This window comes from Camelina sativa, chromosome 3, assembly GCF_000633955.1.
Source record: "Camelina sativa cultivar DH55 chromosome 3, Cs, whole genome shotgun sequence".
NCBI lineage: Eukaryota > Viridiplantae > Streptophyta > Magnoliopsida > Brassicales > Brassicaceae > Camelina > Camelina sativa.
Genome location: NC_025687.1, coordinates 24349391 through 24367232, shown reverse-complemented (window position 1 = coordinate 24367232; position 17842 = coordinate 24349391). Strand labels below are relative to the sequence as shown.

At 34.9% G+C, this 17842-nt stretch overlaps 5 protein-coding genes across 6 annotated transcripts; 3 read left to right on the top strand and 2 right to left on the bottom strand.

The window, feature by feature from the left end:
• On the top strand, positions 10513 to 12048 carry LOC104777949 (E3 ubiquitin-protein ligase RING1-like). The gene has a single exon (XM_010502274.2). The coding sequence runs from the start codon at positions 10756 to 10758 to the stop codon at positions 11764 to 11766; it is 1011 nt and encodes a 336-aa protein (XP_010500576.1). The 5' UTR covers positions 10513 to 10755; the 3' UTR covers positions 11767 to 12048.
• On the bottom strand, positions 11992 to 15227 carry LOC104777952. Of its 2 annotated transcripts, XM_019243931.1 has the most exons (2): positions 14843 to 15227; positions 11992 to 12159 (listed from the first exon to the last, which is right to left on the bottom strand). In XM_019243931.1, the coding sequence occupies exons 1-2, from the start codon at positions 15120 to 15122 to the stop codon at positions 12101 to 12103; spliced, it is 339 nt and encodes a 112-aa protein (XP_019099476.1). In that variant the 5' UTR covers positions 15123 to 15227; the 3' UTR covers positions 11992 to 12100. The 2 variants fall into 2 exon arrangements, with proteins under 2 accessions (XP_019099476.1, XP_010500578.1); XM_010502276.2 differs by lacking the exon at positions 11992 to 12159 and having other exon boundaries at positions 14675 to 15225.
• Positions 13193 to 14731, top strand: LOC104777951 (E3 ubiquitin-protein ligase RING1-like). The gene has a single exon (XM_010502275.2). It carries the CDS (start codon positions 13439 to 13441, stop codon positions 14447 to 14449), a length of 1011 nt encoding a protein of 336 aa, XP_010500577.1. The 5' UTR covers positions 13193 to 13438; the 3' UTR covers positions 14450 to 14731.
• Positions 15825 to 17341, top strand: LOC104777953 (E3 ubiquitin-protein ligase RING1-like). The gene has a single exon (XM_010502277.2). The coding sequence runs from the start codon at positions 16049 to 16051 to the stop codon at positions 17057 to 17059; it is 1011 nt and encodes a 336-aa protein (XP_010500579.1). The 5' UTR covers positions 15825 to 16048; the 3' UTR covers positions 17060 to 17341.
• LOC104777954 lies at positions 17285 to 17832 on the bottom strand. The gene has a single exon (XM_010502279.2). It carries the CDS (start codon positions 17730 to 17732, stop codon positions 17394 to 17396), a length of 339 nt encoding a protein of 112 aa, XP_010500581.1. The 5' UTR covers positions 17733 to 17832; the 3' UTR covers positions 17285 to 17393.

The window sequence follows — 17842 nt, the reverse complement described above, 5'->3', positions numbered from 1 at the left end:
CACTATTTCCTTTGTATAGAGGTAACCCGCCCTCCTACCAAACTTCATATGATGCAACGTAAATATATCCTGGATCTTCTCGCCAAGAACAACATGTCCAATGCTAATCCTGTCGTCACACTGCTACCTGACTCTCCACGACTCACCATATATACGGGTACTCCCTTGCCTGATCCAACCCAATACCACTCTGTTGTGGGTAGTCTTCAGTACCTCGCCTTTACACGTCCAAATATTACATATGCAGTGAACCGACTCTCACAGTTTATACATCGACCGACAACCATCCATTGGCAAGCAGCCAAACGTGTCTTACGATATCTTGTTGGGACGACTGATCATGGTATCACTCTTCATGTCTCCTCCCCAATAATACTACACGCCTTCTCTGATGCTGATTGGACAAGAGACACTACTGATTGTGTGTTCACTAACGGGTATGTCATTTATATTGGTCGAAATCTGGTCTCGTGGTCCTCTAAGAAATAGCGTGGGGTCTCTCGCTTCTCCACTGAATCGGAATATCACGCAATGGCCGAGACTGCATTAGAGGTCCGCTCGTTATGCTCTCACTTGATGGAATTACACATCACTCTTCTCACGGCTCCCGTCATCTATTGTGACAATATTGGTGCGACTTACTTGTGTGCCAACCCGGTTTTCCACTCACTCATGAAGCATATAGCGATCGACTACCACTTCATCTGCCCTCAAATCCAGAATATATGGAGCTTACATGGGAAAAACAGAAACCTCGTGCTCTTGCACATTTCACATGTTTATCGGCACGGATATTATCCTCTCAAGAAATATATTTAATACTAAAGTAAGAAAATCTATCTCTAAAATGAATAAAATTCTTCAATTCTGATGAAAAAGTCGGCCAATCTTCAATATTAGACATCATCCTTAGGAGGTCTAAGCAATCCGTAGCAAAGAGAGCTTAATCTAAGTTCAAGGCCAGAAGGCACTCTATAGCCCAAACAAGGGTGTCTAACTCCGCATGTAAGGGATGTAGGCTTGTACGCAAACCTTTAAGCCCCATATGCAAGAATCTAGCACCGAAAGAAGCAGTCCAGCTGTATCCACTCATATCCACCTCTGCATGCCAAGATCCGTCTATAAAACATACAAGGCAATCTTGTGGGATTTGGGTCGATATGCCCGCTTCTGCTAACCCTGGCGGTATGTCTCTATTGTTTGCTCTTCTCCAATCTTCTTCTTCTTAGATGGCTTTCTCCAGAGTATCTTGCGGAGACTCAGATATATTTTCAAAAACTTTCTTGTTTTCGCCTTCCAAATGTACCATATCATCCAAGGGAACGTCCTCAAGTTTTGATCAATTGCACCAAAGTCTCTTCCACGCCCATATAGAAAATCGAGGTTTCTATATAGGGAAGATGAAGGGAACACCATAGGATGGGAAGGTATTGTCGATAAGGCCCATACTTGATGTGTTGGGTGTGAGAACTGAATATGTTCTTCTCTTTACGAAGTGTTTACTGAGCGGGGGTGCTTACCACCGTCCTAACTCCGATCTCAATGTAGAATGAAGACAATAGTGTGCGAAGTGAATGTTATGTATTATTGCTCAAGTAGAATTTTTTCCATCCCCTTTACAATCACCTCTCTATTCGTACTTATACTCCTAACTATCATTCATTTTTCTCATTAAATCCCGCACATTTCGTATTATTTAATACAATTGATTAGGGGAATCTTTGACCGTATTCTGAGATCCGGAATGACTTATACCGCTCTTCACCTCGTTCCATTCTTCTCGTTTAACGTTTAATGGGCCAGTTCTGTTTATAACTCCGGCCCATGTTCCTGAGGAATTGGCCCATGGTCCAACTCCCGAAGTGAATGGTCACGTTACCAACACTGGGGGGCATTCAAATAGCATATGATTTATATTTTTCTCCTCCGCTCCACATCTAGGACAATCTTTAACTCTGCCAATATGGCGATGATGTAGGCATTTACATGTAGCCAAGTACCCAGACACACATTGCCACACGAAATGCTTAAGCTTTCGTGATGTTTTTAACTTCCATGCTAGCCCCTTGAGTGATGTAACACTTGGCTCCTGAAAGGGAGGTCGCAAACAGGGCGAGAGATAGCTCTCGCGGCTTCGTACTCAGACTTAACTGTATAATTCCCAGACTTTGTCAAGGTCCAAGAATAACCGTCCCTCGAGGCAATTTCTTTTGATTCCCAAAATAAGGATAATTTTTTTCGGGGGGAAAGTTCCCGAAGACACTCAAGTTTCCACCGTATTGTATTGAAGTCGATCAAAGTGTTAACTGATCAAAAGTCAATTAAAACCTAATGCGTACTCCACCACAATCTAGTGGTATCGTTGTAATACTTTAGGATCGAATCCACAGAGAACAAGTATTGCACTATGAAACTATGAAGATTGAATCTAGTTAAAGCAAAAAGAAGAAATTTGTGTTTCAAGTAATTATAAGTATCAAAATCGGAAAGTAAATAAACTGCTTTTAAATCAAGAAGAAAATATTGGGCGTCGAGTATCTATCGGGAATATAATTCTTGGACTAACGAGGTTAGATGCAGATGCATTAGACACCATTCTAGAACTCAAAAAAAAAAAAAAGGTTACTCGTACCATAGACATGCGTAACTAAGAATAGCAGGAGAATCATCTCTATAACAAGAAACGATTAGTTCTCACCTTTTTATTATTGGTTCAATTGTAAATGAAGATTACAATACTATTATCAATTATTATGGTTTTTATTATTATTATTATTATTAGGTATAGAGCCCCTCAATATTACGGGGGAACACATTTTAATAAAAAATTTATTATTATTTTTTAAAAATTATATTTATTTATTAAACTATTGGGATTCATAAATTATTTAATAATTTTTTTTTTTAATTAGAAATTTTTGAGACATTCTTTATATACTACTTAATCTTTTAAAAAATAATTTTACCGTCACATGTGATTAGATAAATAATAATCAATACTATAAACATAAAATTAAACAAATATTTACGATTAAATGATAGGAGAATACATTAGAATTGTGTTATTTCGTTCACGCTTATTCGTCGTATTCTTTTGTTTGCATCTTTTCAACATAACCTTATACTAGGTAGTAACTCATGCTACAGCACGGGACAAAATATTTTCATATAAATGTTGAATCTGTCCCGACCATCCCGTCCCATCCCATCCTATCCCGTCTCGACCATCCCATTAGAAATTTTATGTCTCATAACCATTTTATATTAAATAATTATCAATATAATAATGTTATTAATAAATTTTGGCTAAGAAATTTAGATGAAATACATGTATTCTCCATACAAATACAATAATTTATATAGTTAGTAGAAAGTATAATTCTCGTAAACTGTAAAATATTTTTTAAAATATCCAAAATTCTCAAAATACCTGTGTCAAGATAGTAACCCGTGCTACAGCATGGGACAATATATTTCATACAATTTTTAAAATCGTAAAATGACTAAGAATTATATTAACCCGGGTGCTATAGCACATGTGCGTTATTTTCATGTAAATTAAAAAAAAAAACTTAGACATATTTACTTTGGAAAGAGAATCACGTCCAGTACTATCCAATCCCCTCACGTCCTAACCCATCCATTCTCGAATTATTGCTTTAGCATAGAACTTGAAATAAAGAATTCTCTGATTGCAGCAATAGCCTCTGCCCCGATCACACTCCAAGACTCTTTGAAGAACTCCGCTTGAAAACCATCCAGGCCGCATGTTGTAAAATAATAAAATGATGATTACCCTTGTTGTAGCACCAAATTAATAGTATTTTAAATTTCTATCAATACTGACCCAACCATCTTGCCATATAACACTCTTCTTTAAATTTTCATAAATTTTTTTAGAAGTGTAAATGTTAATAATATTGTAAACTTTTCATATGTTTAAATTTATTATATTTGTTTGCTCCAAAATTTCTTTGACTAAAATACATGTAGTTAAGGTTTCTTTTCATTTACTGTATTTGTTTAGCTGCTATTAATAACTTAATTATATAGTTTTCTTCACTTCGAAGGAGGACTATCATAATAAAGTGAAAGATAGAAGTATTATATAGGCTGAAACTGTCAAACAACATACAACATGTTAGTTAATAACTTAATACTCTTTTCATAAATTTAACATTGAGTCTTACCAAAAAAAAAATTTACCATTGAGTAACAGATAATATTTTTATATAAACTTTAAATCGTAAAAGTGAGTTAGAATTTGTTATTTGAAATACATAAATTAAGTGTATGTCCAATATTGGTATTCAATCTAAATATTGAATTTTAGTTTGGTTTTACTTTGGTCTCGTCCCGGTCTGTTACGTCCCATCATGCCCCGTAACATTGTGTCCTGTCACGTCTCATCCATTCCTATCCCGTCAAACATTTAAATTTTCATAACCGTTCTCTATAATAATTATCCATTATAGAACTTTATTAAAAAAATTTTGGCTAAATACATGAATTCTCTATCTTAATATTTAATTTACATTTAGTTAATAAAAAAATTATAATTGTCAAAAACTCTCAATATATTTTCAAAAATACTCAAATTATTTTTTGTAGAATAGTTTATAATTTATTTGACAATCAATAATTGTGTTATTTATATAGGAAATGGTGACATTGAGTAACAGACAATTTACTTGACAATCGATAACATTGAGTAACAGATAAGTTTACATTGATAATAGCTACATTATCAAAAATTAGGATCCAAATATTCGAGAAAAATTTATTTAATAACTCATAAGAGTTGGAACAAAACCAAGGTCAGCGAAAATTGTAAACCAAGTTAATATCAACTTATTAAATCCTTGATATGAACAAAATTAGGATTAAAAAATTATGAAAATAATAGTTTATTTTCATATTTTAGTTTATTCATCAAGTTCATAAATTGATTTAGGATTATAAGTTTTAGTTGTATAAGGATATTCACTAATACTCATTACCCGTATTCATTCCGTCTCGGGAAAAATACCTTTAATCTCAGGATCGAGTAAAGAGTATTATAATTTTATTATCTCATGGTAAATGTTGAATATCAAGTATTCATTTTTTTAATATCCGTCATATTATCCGACCCTTTATTAAATTCATTACTTGATCTGTAAATACCCATTTTAAAATATTTATTATATTTACCAATGTATTATAAATAAATCTTAAAGTGTTTTAGAATGACTTTGCAACTAAGAACTATATAGTTTTGAAGTTTGTAATTTTATATTTTGGGAACTAAATGTTGAATATATTCCTGTTTTATCTAATTTTATGGGTCCAGGAAGAGTAGTCCCGTCTCCTCTCGGGTATTTGTTCTCTCCATTATCCTCATGTGTTTTACATCATGAAAACTGAATGCTAATTTTTGTTTATATGTAGAGAAAGATAAACTTTATGACATGTCTTTAGCTTTAGCCGTAGGATATTTAACAAAAATTCATGATTTAACAAAAATTATGTTTTTATTATTAATTATAGTGCTTTAATTCATACTACATATTGTGAAGAAAAAAATATTCTAAAAAATACTGAATATATGGATTGAAAAATATATCAAACATAGATTTTTATAGATCTTGTTTATATTATTTTCTATTTATTGTCTAAATGTAATAAGGGTATGATTGAATAAAGGAAAATCATTGGTACATCACATTCTTGAAAGATGAGATCAATTTTTTTTAGCGCAAAAAATGAGATCAAATTAAAAGAAGAGAATCCAACAAACTTTTCCTGCAAAATTCAAAATCAAATTAATTTAAGAATTTAGATATAAAATTAGTAGTAGAAAATATAAATATCAAAACATTATATAAGAACATATATATATATATATATATGATGCATGTACCTTTTTTTTTAAGTACGACTAACTGACTAAGTAACATTTGATTACGACAGTAACATTTGTACTTTTTTTTAGTTTAGTGGAGAGGATTATGCATCATATGATGTTCGTCATATTTTTCCAAAGATCTCAAAATCGCAATCTACAGCATAACATAAGTATAACAATTAACAGTTTTAAAGAAAACCAAACATGAAAATCATATAACTAAAAAATTGATTATTGCTCTTTAAGGGGTGTCTTCATCATCTTTGATTCTGACAGTAACCATCATAATCAAAACCACCGGCTATCGAATCCCAGTTCATCCACCATGTCAGATCTGGACCATAAAAGTGAAGAAACAAAAGCAAAAACTTTCGAACACAACATTTGTGGTAAAAAAAATCAGATTTGGATATGAATTCGAATTGAAAGTGGAGGGATTTTATTCATAACAAAAAAAAATCAAAAGCGGCAAAGAAGCGCCGACGGCAAAACCGGCCATCACCGCTATGGAAGCCGAGCGATGCCGGAAGTTTTTTTTTTTTTACTATGAAGTAAGTTGATTGCTTGATGAGTTAAAATAGCTAATTATACTCTATATTTATAGAGAACTTAGATAATTGTGGTATTATGTTGATCGTTGAAACGCCCCGACCCGTTTTTTTTGTAAATACTATATATATAATTAAGCATCCCATACTACTTAATTAAATCAACCCAAACCACAAAACATCATTTAAACCAGCCATAACCATCTTACACAGCGGAAACGTACAAACAATACCAAACCAACATATCCTTAATACAATAACATTCCTAACCATTCTATCCAACAACCTATCATAACTCTAACCAAGGTTCCAACACGTAACCATAAATAACCAACAAAACACAAATGAGACCCTAGATCATCCTCCTCCTCATCGCCTTGATTCCACGTTCACACTTGCCTTTACCTGTACTGCAAACACAAATTGAGATGCATGAGTATTTAATAAACACTCAGTGAGGCCATCCTCCCATCTACTGGGCTATACACACAAGCAAATGAGATTCTATTATTAAAGCCAACAACCAAAACACAAACAACACAACAAACCAGGAAAACAAGACTCGGTTAAGTCTGGTGTCGACCGACACTAAGTCGGTGTCAACCGACGCTAACGCGTCACTGGTGTTAACCGACACTAGGTCGGTGTCGACCAACACTCAACCAACATGGTGTCGATCGACACCACCTTTGCAGAATCGATCTACACAAAGCCGAACGACGAACCTCCGTTCCAAACCGCTTCCAAACCCTCCCAAACTCTTCCAAACTTCTCAGGAACCTATGGGAACATGAAAACAACCAACCCACACAAGCAAAACACCACAAACACAAAGAAACAGCCAAAACAACAGAGATCTCAGGCTTAGATCAGCCATGGTCAAGCACTCACCTCTTTTGCAGGAAGATTCTCACTCAACAACGACGAATCCAACACTTAGAAGCCTTCTCCTTCGTTCCTAACACAAGATCTTCACTCCACAGCAATAGATCTCTCAAGAACAACAAAGTATCTCACAAATCTCTCTCGAAAATGTTTTCTCCTTCTTCTCTCTGCTTCTCTGTCCAAAAACGGCTAAAAGGAAAAAATAAGTCGAGTTCTCCTTTTAAACTCGAGTTTAGGGCTTCTCTTAAACCAACCACGCAAACCGGACGATGAAAATCGAAACAACCGAACCGTCAGCAAACGGTGTCGACCGACACCACATGTGGTGTCGATCGACACCCTAACAAAAATTCCAGAAATTGGTTCGCGGACGTTACAATCGTCTATTGAAAAACTTGGAGAGAAAGCAGAATATCTTAGATAAGATCAACCATTTAAGTATTTTTAATTATTTATTTTAATTATTTTAAAGTGGAATGAATGATACCATAGTTTTAAGAAAGATTATAAGATATTTGAAGATTATTTGATTGTTTATGATTAAATATTTGATGCAATTCCGTTTAGGAAATAGCCATAAAAGTCGAACATGTAGTTAATACAGTGGAATAAAAAGAAAATATGTTTTTTTATATCTTTTCAAATTATCGTCTATTTTTAAAAATAAAAAATTAATTAGGTCATAAATCCAATGGCATACACTTGTAATTTCTTACAAAACAAAGGTTTATTAGTTAAACGACTTTACAAATAATAGTAGGGATTAGTGTAATCTACAGTTGTCGTGTCTTCTCTTTGTAACCTTACAATCATCTTTTTGTATATTTTAAGAACTATTACAACTTTTTCTCTGGTTGCAAATATGATATGTAAATGTTTATATTTTGAAATTTCTTTTCTTTTTTCTTAAATGCTAAAAATATGAATACATCGTATAAGACCCTATAAATTTCCTATATAATTTTATTATAAATTACAAATATTAAAAGTATTAATTGAGAACCATTCTTAAAATGACATAATGTTATTTGTTTGTATTCATTTCAATTTATTATTTGAATAATTTTTTGCATAATTAAAACATATTTCTATTTCTAAAATCAATCATTACTTCATAAAAAATGAATACAAATAATACTATTCAATAAATCAGTAAGAAGATGATCAATCCTCTCAAATTTGAATATAACTAAACAGAAAATTATCAAATCTTTTATTTATGTGAATTGAAACCCATTTATAATATTGATTAAAAAAATGAATATATATCTATTTTCATAGAGGCAATATTGTAAATGAATACAAACAACTATCGTTTCATAGATAAAACATTTTTTTATATAAAACAAACTAACGTCATTAAACATTTTGGCAATTATAATAGATTGTATATATATATATATGTGGTTAATCTAACATCTAATGGACTTACCACTTATTTTTCTCCATACATGTTGGTTACTTATCCATAGTCACACGTAAATAAATAATAAAATAATTATTAGAAGGGAACAATAATAGTTATAACTTATAACAGTAATATGTAGGTGTATGATGTAGCATCAACAACGTACGCGTCTAAGGAAAATGGTCGGCCAAGAACGGGCTCATTGCTCTCACACGCTCCGCTTCATTTTTTTGGCAGTCAGAATCCAACACCTTTTCAACCTTTTAAAATATTTCATATTCAGTATCTTTTGTGGTTAATATTTCAATTTGAGTGTATTATGATTAAAACTAAATATACAATTCCCTTAAATTAGTTTTCTAATCAGATAGTTTTTTTAACGTATAAACAATTAACAATGTATGTCTAGAAACAAATTTTGAATACTTGAAAACCGTTGGTTGTTAAATTTTGAATTCTTTGAACACTTAACATGGTTAAATAAAAAATGTTAACTTTTTATTTGAAATATATAGATTTGGAAGGACATGAGAGGTAGATATATCATATATGCATATGTTAGTTAATAAATGCCAATTAAAGTTACAATTTTTTGTCGTACCTTTTAGTTAAATAATTTTTTATACACTTGTGTCTATTAATTGTAAAGTTGTATTTTTTTTTACCTTAAAAAAATCATATTGTTGCTTCTGTTCATTGTGGAGTTGTGTCTTTTCACTATATCTTATTCACAATTTTTCCTTCCAATAGTTGTTTATATATATATATATATATATATATATATATATATATATATTTGTCTTTTCTTAGATAACTAACAGATAATTGTTCACTAATACAAATCTTTTTGTTTCATGAATTTTAATATCCAATATGTAACACTATTTTATAAGCTAATTTTTGAAATGATTATAGTAGTATAAAAATTTAATAAAAAGGTTAATTATGTAACTTACAATTTCATTTATTTATCGTAACTCTTCGTAAATCTTCATAAAATATGTGTTTTAAGATTTAACTATTTAATATTTTATTTACAGAAGTTGTGTATTTTATTATAATTATTGGTTATAATTTTTTTTTCAAGATGAAATTTATTTTATTTTTAAAATTTTTATCAGAAATTTGCATTTATTTATTATAACCTTTCGTTTGATATTCTCACTTAGGTTCACTTCTTCATAATATTTATTTATAAAGTAAAATCATCAGAGTTGCAATCTGAAGTCATTTATATATAGATTTTTAAAGATGTATACATTTGAATTGAATAGAAAGTTTGAACATTTCTCAAAAGAAATACAAATATATAGATTTCTAAAAATATGAATATTTGAATAGACACAACTGTTTGTAAGTGACACAATTTTACATTCAACAAACATAACTTTTTAGAGAGATGCAACCATAAAAAGTTTCTGTTATAAAATAAGAAATATAAAATATTTTATGAAAAGATACAACAAAAAATGCAATTGTTCTTTGCATTTATTCAATTTGCTATTATTATATAGATTTGAGTTCTTCTGTTCAAATTTCAAGTGGATCGAACCGAATTAAACCACAATTGCCATTCAGTTGAACCGAACGAACTCTGAATTATTCTGAATCAAAGGGGGATCAAGTTATCCGTAGTAAAGGAAACAGTCAAACTACTGTCACTGGGGCTCCTGGTCGACCAATCTGGAATCAGGTGAACTGCTTTTGGATGGTTCATTCATAATCTGGTGAATCATGAGTTAAGGTTTGAAATCAATAACTATCATCATAAATCTTAAGCCCAATCCCTATTCTTTAACGGGTGGGGCATCAAATGAACGGATTCGAGAAATGATTCTAGACTTTAGTTAGAAGCGATCTCAAAAGCATAGAAAACTAAGAACTGGGCATTGCGTCTATCTCATGCGTTGCCTTCCCAAAACGAAAGAGAAGCCTCCAAGAAACACAAGACCTCTATCTCAACAGAATCTGCCTTGTTCATTTGCTTCATGCAACCCTCAACATTATCTATATATGTGTAGGCTTATATGTTTGTATGTCTTGTATATAAACAATTCCTTCTTGAAATCATGTCAATAAGTCAGCCTATAACACGGACCGATGGAACATTTAGGACTTTTGGCCTCTATTGGTGCTACAATTGTCATCGTACGGTCAGGATTGCATCCTCTATCCCATCTGAGGTCGCGTGCCCTCGATGCTTGAGGCAATTTGTCGTCGAGATTGAGATGAGACATCCTCGGTTTACTTTCAATCATGCTGTTCCCCCCTTTGATGCTTCTCCTGAGGCTCGTCTTCTCGAAGCTCTATCACTCATGTTTGATCCTCCAATGATAGGTGGGTTTGGTCCAGACCCATTTCTTAGAGCAAGATCCCGAAATATACGGGAACCTGAAACAAGACCAAGACCACACCATCGACGACGCCACAGCCTTGACAATGTTAACAATGGCGGTTTACCTCCACCAAGAAGAACATATGTAGTTCTCCGACCCATTAATCCGACTAGTCCACTTGGAAGCATAACCGAGCCACCGAATCCTGCACCACCCCAGCGTTTGAACACACATGATTTTTTTTCTGGAGCATCAGGCTTAGAGCAGCTGATTGAACAGCTAACACAAGACGACAGGCCTGGACCACCACCTGCGTCAGAACCAACCATTGAAGCGCTACCCACTGTGAAGGTAACACCACAGCATCTAACCAACGATATGTCCCAATGCACAGTGTGCATGGAAGAATTCATTGTTGGTGGGGAGGCTACAGAGTTACCGTGTAAACACATATACCATAAAGATTGTATAATCCCGTGGCTCAGGCTTCACAATTCTTGCCCTATCTGCCGTCGTGACCTCCCACCTGTCAACACCATTGCTAATTCTCGAGAAAGGAGCAATTCTATTAGACAAGACATACCTGAAAGAAGACGCCCGAGGTGGATGCAGCTTGGAAACATTTGGCCCTTCAGAGCAAGATACCAAAGGGTTAGTCCCGAAGAAAGACCACACCAGAACCCTCGAGGTAACAGGAGCTAAATCTAAATATTTAAGGGGCAGCCATCTTTCTGACTATGGAGCTTCTACGATTCAAGAAATATAAATCTATATGTATAGGCGCTATGAGAAAATTGTCTATTTGAATATGCTTCGTATATCTCAAAAATAACCTCAAGCTACTAAAACTAACGATTTCACAAAGAAGTGACTCTTCCTACCTAAGCTTTGTTGCATAAGCTCTGTAAAATCAAACCAGATTTGGAGTAAAGGAGCTTAATTATACTGTAATTATAAGAACAGAAACATAATTTAAAAAAGTCATTAGATCCTCATACAAACATCAATGCATCTGCAGAAAGAAAACACAAACATTCTATTTACAGTAACGATCAGCTTTCTTCTTGACGCGGTCGTCAAGAGCATCTTCCGTAGATTCAANTATATATATATATATATATATATATATATATATATATATATTTGTCTTTTCTTAGATAACTAACAGATAATTGTTCACTAATACAAATCTTTTTGTTTCATGAATTTTAATATCCAATATGTAACACTATTTTATAAGCTAATTTTTGAAATGATTATAGTAGTATAAAAATTTAATAAAAAGGTTAATTATGTAACTTACAATTTCATTTATTTATCGTAACTCTTCGTAAATCTTCATAAAATATGTGTTTTAAGATTTAACTATTTAATATTTTATTTACAGAAGTTGTGTATTTTATTATAATTATTGGTTATAATTTTTTTTTCAAGATGAAATTTATTTTATTTTTAAAATTTTTATCAGAAATTTGCATTTATTTATTATAACCTTTCGTTTGATATTCTCACTTAGGTTCACTTCTTCATAATATTTATTTATAAAGTAAAATCATCAGAGTTGCAATCTGAAGTCATTTATATATAGATTTTTAAAGATGTATACATTTGAATTGAATAGAAAGTTTGAACATTTCTCAAAAGAAATACAAATATATAGATTTCTAAAAATATGAATATTTGAATAGACACAACTGTTTGTAAGTGACACAATTTTACATTCAACAAACATAACTTTTTAGAGAGATGCAACCATAAAAAGTTTCTGTTATAAAATAAGAAATATAAAATATTTTATGAAAAGATACAACAAAAAATGCAATTGTTCTTTGCATTTATTCAATTTGCTATTATTATATAGATTTGAGTTCTTCTGTTCAAATTTCAAGTGGATCGAACCGAATTAAACCACAATTGCCATTCAGTTGAACCGAACGAACTCTGAATTATTCTGAATCAAAGGGGGATCAAGTTATCCGTAGTAAAGGAAACAGTCAAACTACTGTCACTGGGGCTCCTGGTCGACCAATCTGGAATCAGGTGAACTGCTTTTGGATGGTTCATTCATAATCTGGTGAATCATGAGTTAAGGTTTGAAATCAATAACTATCATCATAAATCTTAAGCCCAATCCCTATTCTTTAACGGGTGGGGCATCAAATGAACGGATTCGAGAAATGATTCTAGACTTTAGTTAGAAGCGATCTCAAAAGCATAGAAAACTAAGAACTGGGCATTGCGTCTATCTCATGCGTTGCCTTCCCAAAACGAAAGAGAAGCCTCCAAGAAACACAAGACCTCTATCTCAACAGAATCTGCCTTGTTCATTTGCTTCATGCAACCCTCAACATTATCTATATATGTGTAGGCTTATATGTTTGTATGTCTTGTATATAAACAATTCCTTCTTGAAATCATGTCAATAAGTCAGCCTATAACACGGACCGATGGAACATTTAGGACTTTTGGCCTCTATTGGTGCTACAATTGTCATCGTACGGTCAGGATTGCATCCTCTATCCCATCTGAGGTCGCGTGCCCTCGATGCTTGAGGCAATTTGTCGTCGAGATTGAGATGAGACATCCTCGGTTTACTTTCAATCATGCTGTTCCCCCCTTTGATGCTTCTCCTGAGGCTCGTCTTCTCGAAGCTCTATCACTCATGTTTGATCCTCCAATGATAGGTGGGTTTGGTCCAGACCCATTTCTTAGAGCAAGATCCCGAAATATACGGGAACCTGAAACAAGACCAAGACCACACCATCGACGACGCCACAGCCTTGACAATGTTAACAATGGCGGTTTACCTCCACCAAGAAGAACATATGTAGTTCTCCGACCCATTAATCCGACTAGTCCACTTGGAAGCATAACCGAGCCACCGAATCCTGCACCACCCCAGCGTTTGAACACACATGATTTTTTTTCTGGAGCATCAGGCTTAGAGCAGCTGATTGAACAGCTAACACAAGACGACAGGCCTGGACCACCACCTGCGTCAGAACCAACCATTGAAGCGCTACCCACTGTGAAGGTAACACCACAGCATCTAACCAACGATATGTCCCAATGCACAGTGTGCATGGAAGAATTCATTGTTGGTGGGGAGGCTACAGAGTTACCGTGTAAACACATATACCATAAAGATTGTATAATCCCGTGGCTCAGGCTTCACAATTCTTGCCCTATCTGCCGTCGTGACCTGCCACCAGTCAACACCATTGCTAATTCTCGAGAAAGGAGCAATTCTATTAGACAAGACATACCTGAAAGAAGACGCCCGAGGTGGATGCAGCTTGGAAACATTTGGCCCTTCAGAGCAAGATACCAAAGGGTTAGTCCCGAAGAAAGACCACACCAGAACCCTCGAGGTAACAGGAGCTAAATCTAAATATTTAAGGGGCAGCCATCTTTCTGACTATGGAGCTTCTACGATTCAAGAAATATAAATCTATATGTATAGGCGCTATGAGAAAATTGTCTATTTGAATATGCTTCGTATATCTCAAAAATAACCTCAAGCTACTAAAACTAACGATTTCACAAAGAAGTGACTCTTCCTACCTAAGCTTTGTTGCATAAGCTCTGTAAAATCAAACCAGATTTGGAGTAAAGGAGCTTAATTATACTGTAATTATAAGAACAGAAACATAATTTAAAAAAGTCATTAGATCCTCATACAAACATCAATGCATCTGCAGAAAGAAAACACAAACATTCTATTTACAGTAACGATCAGCTTTCTTCTTGACGCGGTCGTCAAGAGCATCTTCCGTAGATTCAAAGTTTGATTTCGGAATGTAACCGAACTTCTTCGCCTCCACAGGAAAAAGGTCATCGTACTTCTTCTTCTTCGCGGCATCAATTGAGTAAATATCCTCTCCAGCAGCGTCGGGAGCCATCTTCAGTTCTCCCTCAGCACCGTCGTCGAGCTTTTCCTTGTTCTTCTTCTGCTTCTTCTTATTCTTCTTCTTCTTATCGATCGATTTCCTTGTGGCTAGATCACCTCCTTTGAACGCTAGTCTTCCACCTTTCACGCTCTCGTAAGGATCTGACATAGTTCCTTTGATTTCTCGAATCGATTAGGGTTTTCGAAATCCTTCAGTGTCGCTTTTGGGAAATCTTGTTCTTACTTCTAAAAAACAAAACGACGAAAAAAGACTTGGGCCATAGTAGTCGTGTTATTGAGCCACAATTCCTCTCGTATTATTGGGCCACAATTCCTCTCGTGTTATTGGGCCACAATTTCTATTCAATTCAACCGAACTAACTCTGAATTAGTCGGTTTACTAAACCGATCCACGTGTCGAACATTCCAAAGAAGAAAAGATTGTAATGAACTTTTTCTTCTGCACTTTGTTTTCAAATTTGATAGCTTTACTTCCACAAATTCTTCTGCTACGTGTCATTGGAGAAGACGGTCTTTTTTTTTTCGCGCTACAGACAGTTATGCGTTATTTTTCTCCTCCTTCTTCGTCGACTTCGAGTACGATTCATAGATGATTTCAGAATCTTCTTTTTCGGGTTTACATTTCCTGTTACCTGTTTATGTGTCTCATCCCCTTCTCTGTCCATGTTTGAATGAGCTCGGCACGTTTCCAAGGAGTTGGGTTTTGTTTCGGAACTTCAAAGTTTCANATCTGGAATCAGGTGAACTGCTTTTGGATGGTTCATTCATAATCTGGTGAATCATGAGTTAAGGTTTGAAATCAATAACTATCATCATAAATCTTAAGCCCAATCCCTATTCTTTAACGGGTGGGGCATCAAATGAACGGATTCGAGAAATGATTCTAGACTTTAGTTAGAAGCGATCTCAAAAGCATAGAAAACTAAGAACTGGGCATTGCGTCTATCTCATGCGTTGCCTTCCCAAAACGAAAGAGAAGCCTCCAAGAAACACAAGACCTCTATCTCAACAGAATCTGCCTTGTTCATTTGCTTCATGCAACCCTCAACATTATCTATATATGTGTAGGCTTATATGTTTGTATGTCTTGTATATAAACAATTCCTTCTTGAAATCATGTCAATAAGTCAGCCTATAACACGGACCGATGGAACATTTAGGACTTTTGGCCTCTATTGGTGCTACAATTGTCATCGTACGGTCAGGATTGCATCCTCTATCCCATCTGAGGTCGCGTGCCCTCGATGCTTGAGGCAATTTGTCGTCGAGATTGAGATGAGACATCCTCGGTTTACTTTCAATCATGCTGTTCCCCCCTTTGATGCTTCTCCTGAGGCTCGTCTTCTCGAAGCTCTATCACTCATGTTTGATCCTCCAATGATAGGTGGGTTTGGTCCAGACCCATTTCTTAGAGCAAGATCCCGAAATATACGGGAACCTGAAACAAGACCAAGACCACACCATCGACGACGCCACAGCCTTGACAATGTTAACAATGGCGGTTTACCTCCACCAAGAAGAACATATGTAGTTCTCCGACCCATTAATCCGACTAGTCCACTTGGAAGCATAACCGAGCCACCGAATCCTGCACCACCCCAGCGTTTGAACACACATGATTTTTTTTCTGGAGCATCAGGCTTAGAGCAGCTGATTGAACAGCTAACACAAGACGACAGGCCTGGACCACCACCTGCGTCAGAACCAACCATTGAAGCGCTACCCACTGTGAAGGTAACACCACAGCATCTAACCAACGATATGTCCCAATGCACAGTGTGCATGGAAGAATTCATTGTTGGTGGGGAGGCTACAGAGTTACCGTGTAAACACATATACCATAAAGATTGTATAATCCCGTGGCTCAGGCTTCACAATTCTTGCCCTATCTGCCGTCGTGACCTGCCACCAGTCAACACCATTGCTAATTCTCGAGAAAGGAGCAATTCTATTAGACAAGACATACCTGAAAGAAGACGCCCGAGGTGGATGCAGCTTGGAAACATTTGGCCCTTCAGAGCAAGATACCAAAGGGTTAGTCCCGAAGAAAGACCACACCAGAACCCTCGAGGTAACAGGAGCTAAATCTAAATATTTAAGGGGCAGCCATCTTTCTGACTATGGAGCTTCTACGATTCAAGAAATATAAATCTATATGTATAGGCGCTATGAGAAAATTGTCTATTTGAATATGCTTCGTATATCTCAAAAATAACCTCAAGCTACTAAAACTAACGATTTCACAAAGAAGTGACTCTTCCTACCTAAGCTTTGTTGCATAAGCTCTGTAAAATCAAACCAGATTTGGAGTAAAGGAGCTTAATTATACTGTAATTATAAGAACAGAAACATAATTTAAAAAAGTCATTAGATCCTCATACAAACATCAATGCATCTGCAGAAAGAAAACACAAACATTCTATTTACAGTAACGATCAGCTTTCTTCTTGACGCGGTCGTCAAGAGCATCTTCCGTAGATTCAAAGTTTGATTTCGGAATGTAACCGAACTTCTTCGCCTCCACAGGAAAAAGGTCATCGTACTTCTTCTTCTTCGCGGCATCAATTGAGTAAATATCCTCTCCAGCAGCGTCGGGAGCCATCTTCAGTTCTCCCTCAGCACCGTCGTCGAGCTTTTCCTTGTTCTTCTTCTGCTTCTTCTTATTCTTCTTCTTCTTATCGATCGATTTCCTTGTGGCTAGATCACCTCCTTTGAACGCTAGTCTTCCACCTTTCACGCTCTCGTAAGGATCTGACATAGTTCCTTTGATTTCTCGAATCGATTAGGGTTTTCGAAATCCTTCAGTGTCGCTTTTGGGAAATCTTGTTCTTACTTCTAAAAAACAAAACGACGAAAAAAGACTTGGGC

What these genes read in the sequence shown, in the direction of transcription:
- LOC104777953 (XM_010502277.2), top strand. Translation starts at nt 16,049, where the DNA reads ATGTTTGTATGTCTTGTATATAAACAATTCCTTCTTGAAATCATGTCA.
- LOC104777952 (XM_019243931.1), bottom strand. Translation starts at nt 15,122, where the DNA reads ATGTCAGATCCTTACGAGAGCGTGAAAGGTGGAAGACTAGCGTTCAAA.
- LOC104777951 (XM_010502275.2), top strand. Translation starts at nt 13,439, where the DNA reads ATGTTTGTATGTCTTGTATATAAACAATTCCTTCTTGAAATCATGTCA.
- LOC104777949 (XM_010502274.2), top strand. Translation starts at nt 10,756, where the DNA reads ATGTTTGTATGTCTTGTATATAAACAATTCCTTCTTGAAATCATGTCA.
- LOC104777954 (XM_010502279.2), bottom strand. Translation starts at nt 17,732, where the DNA reads ATGTCAGATCCTTACGAGAGCGTGAAAGGTGGAAGACTAGCGTTCAAA.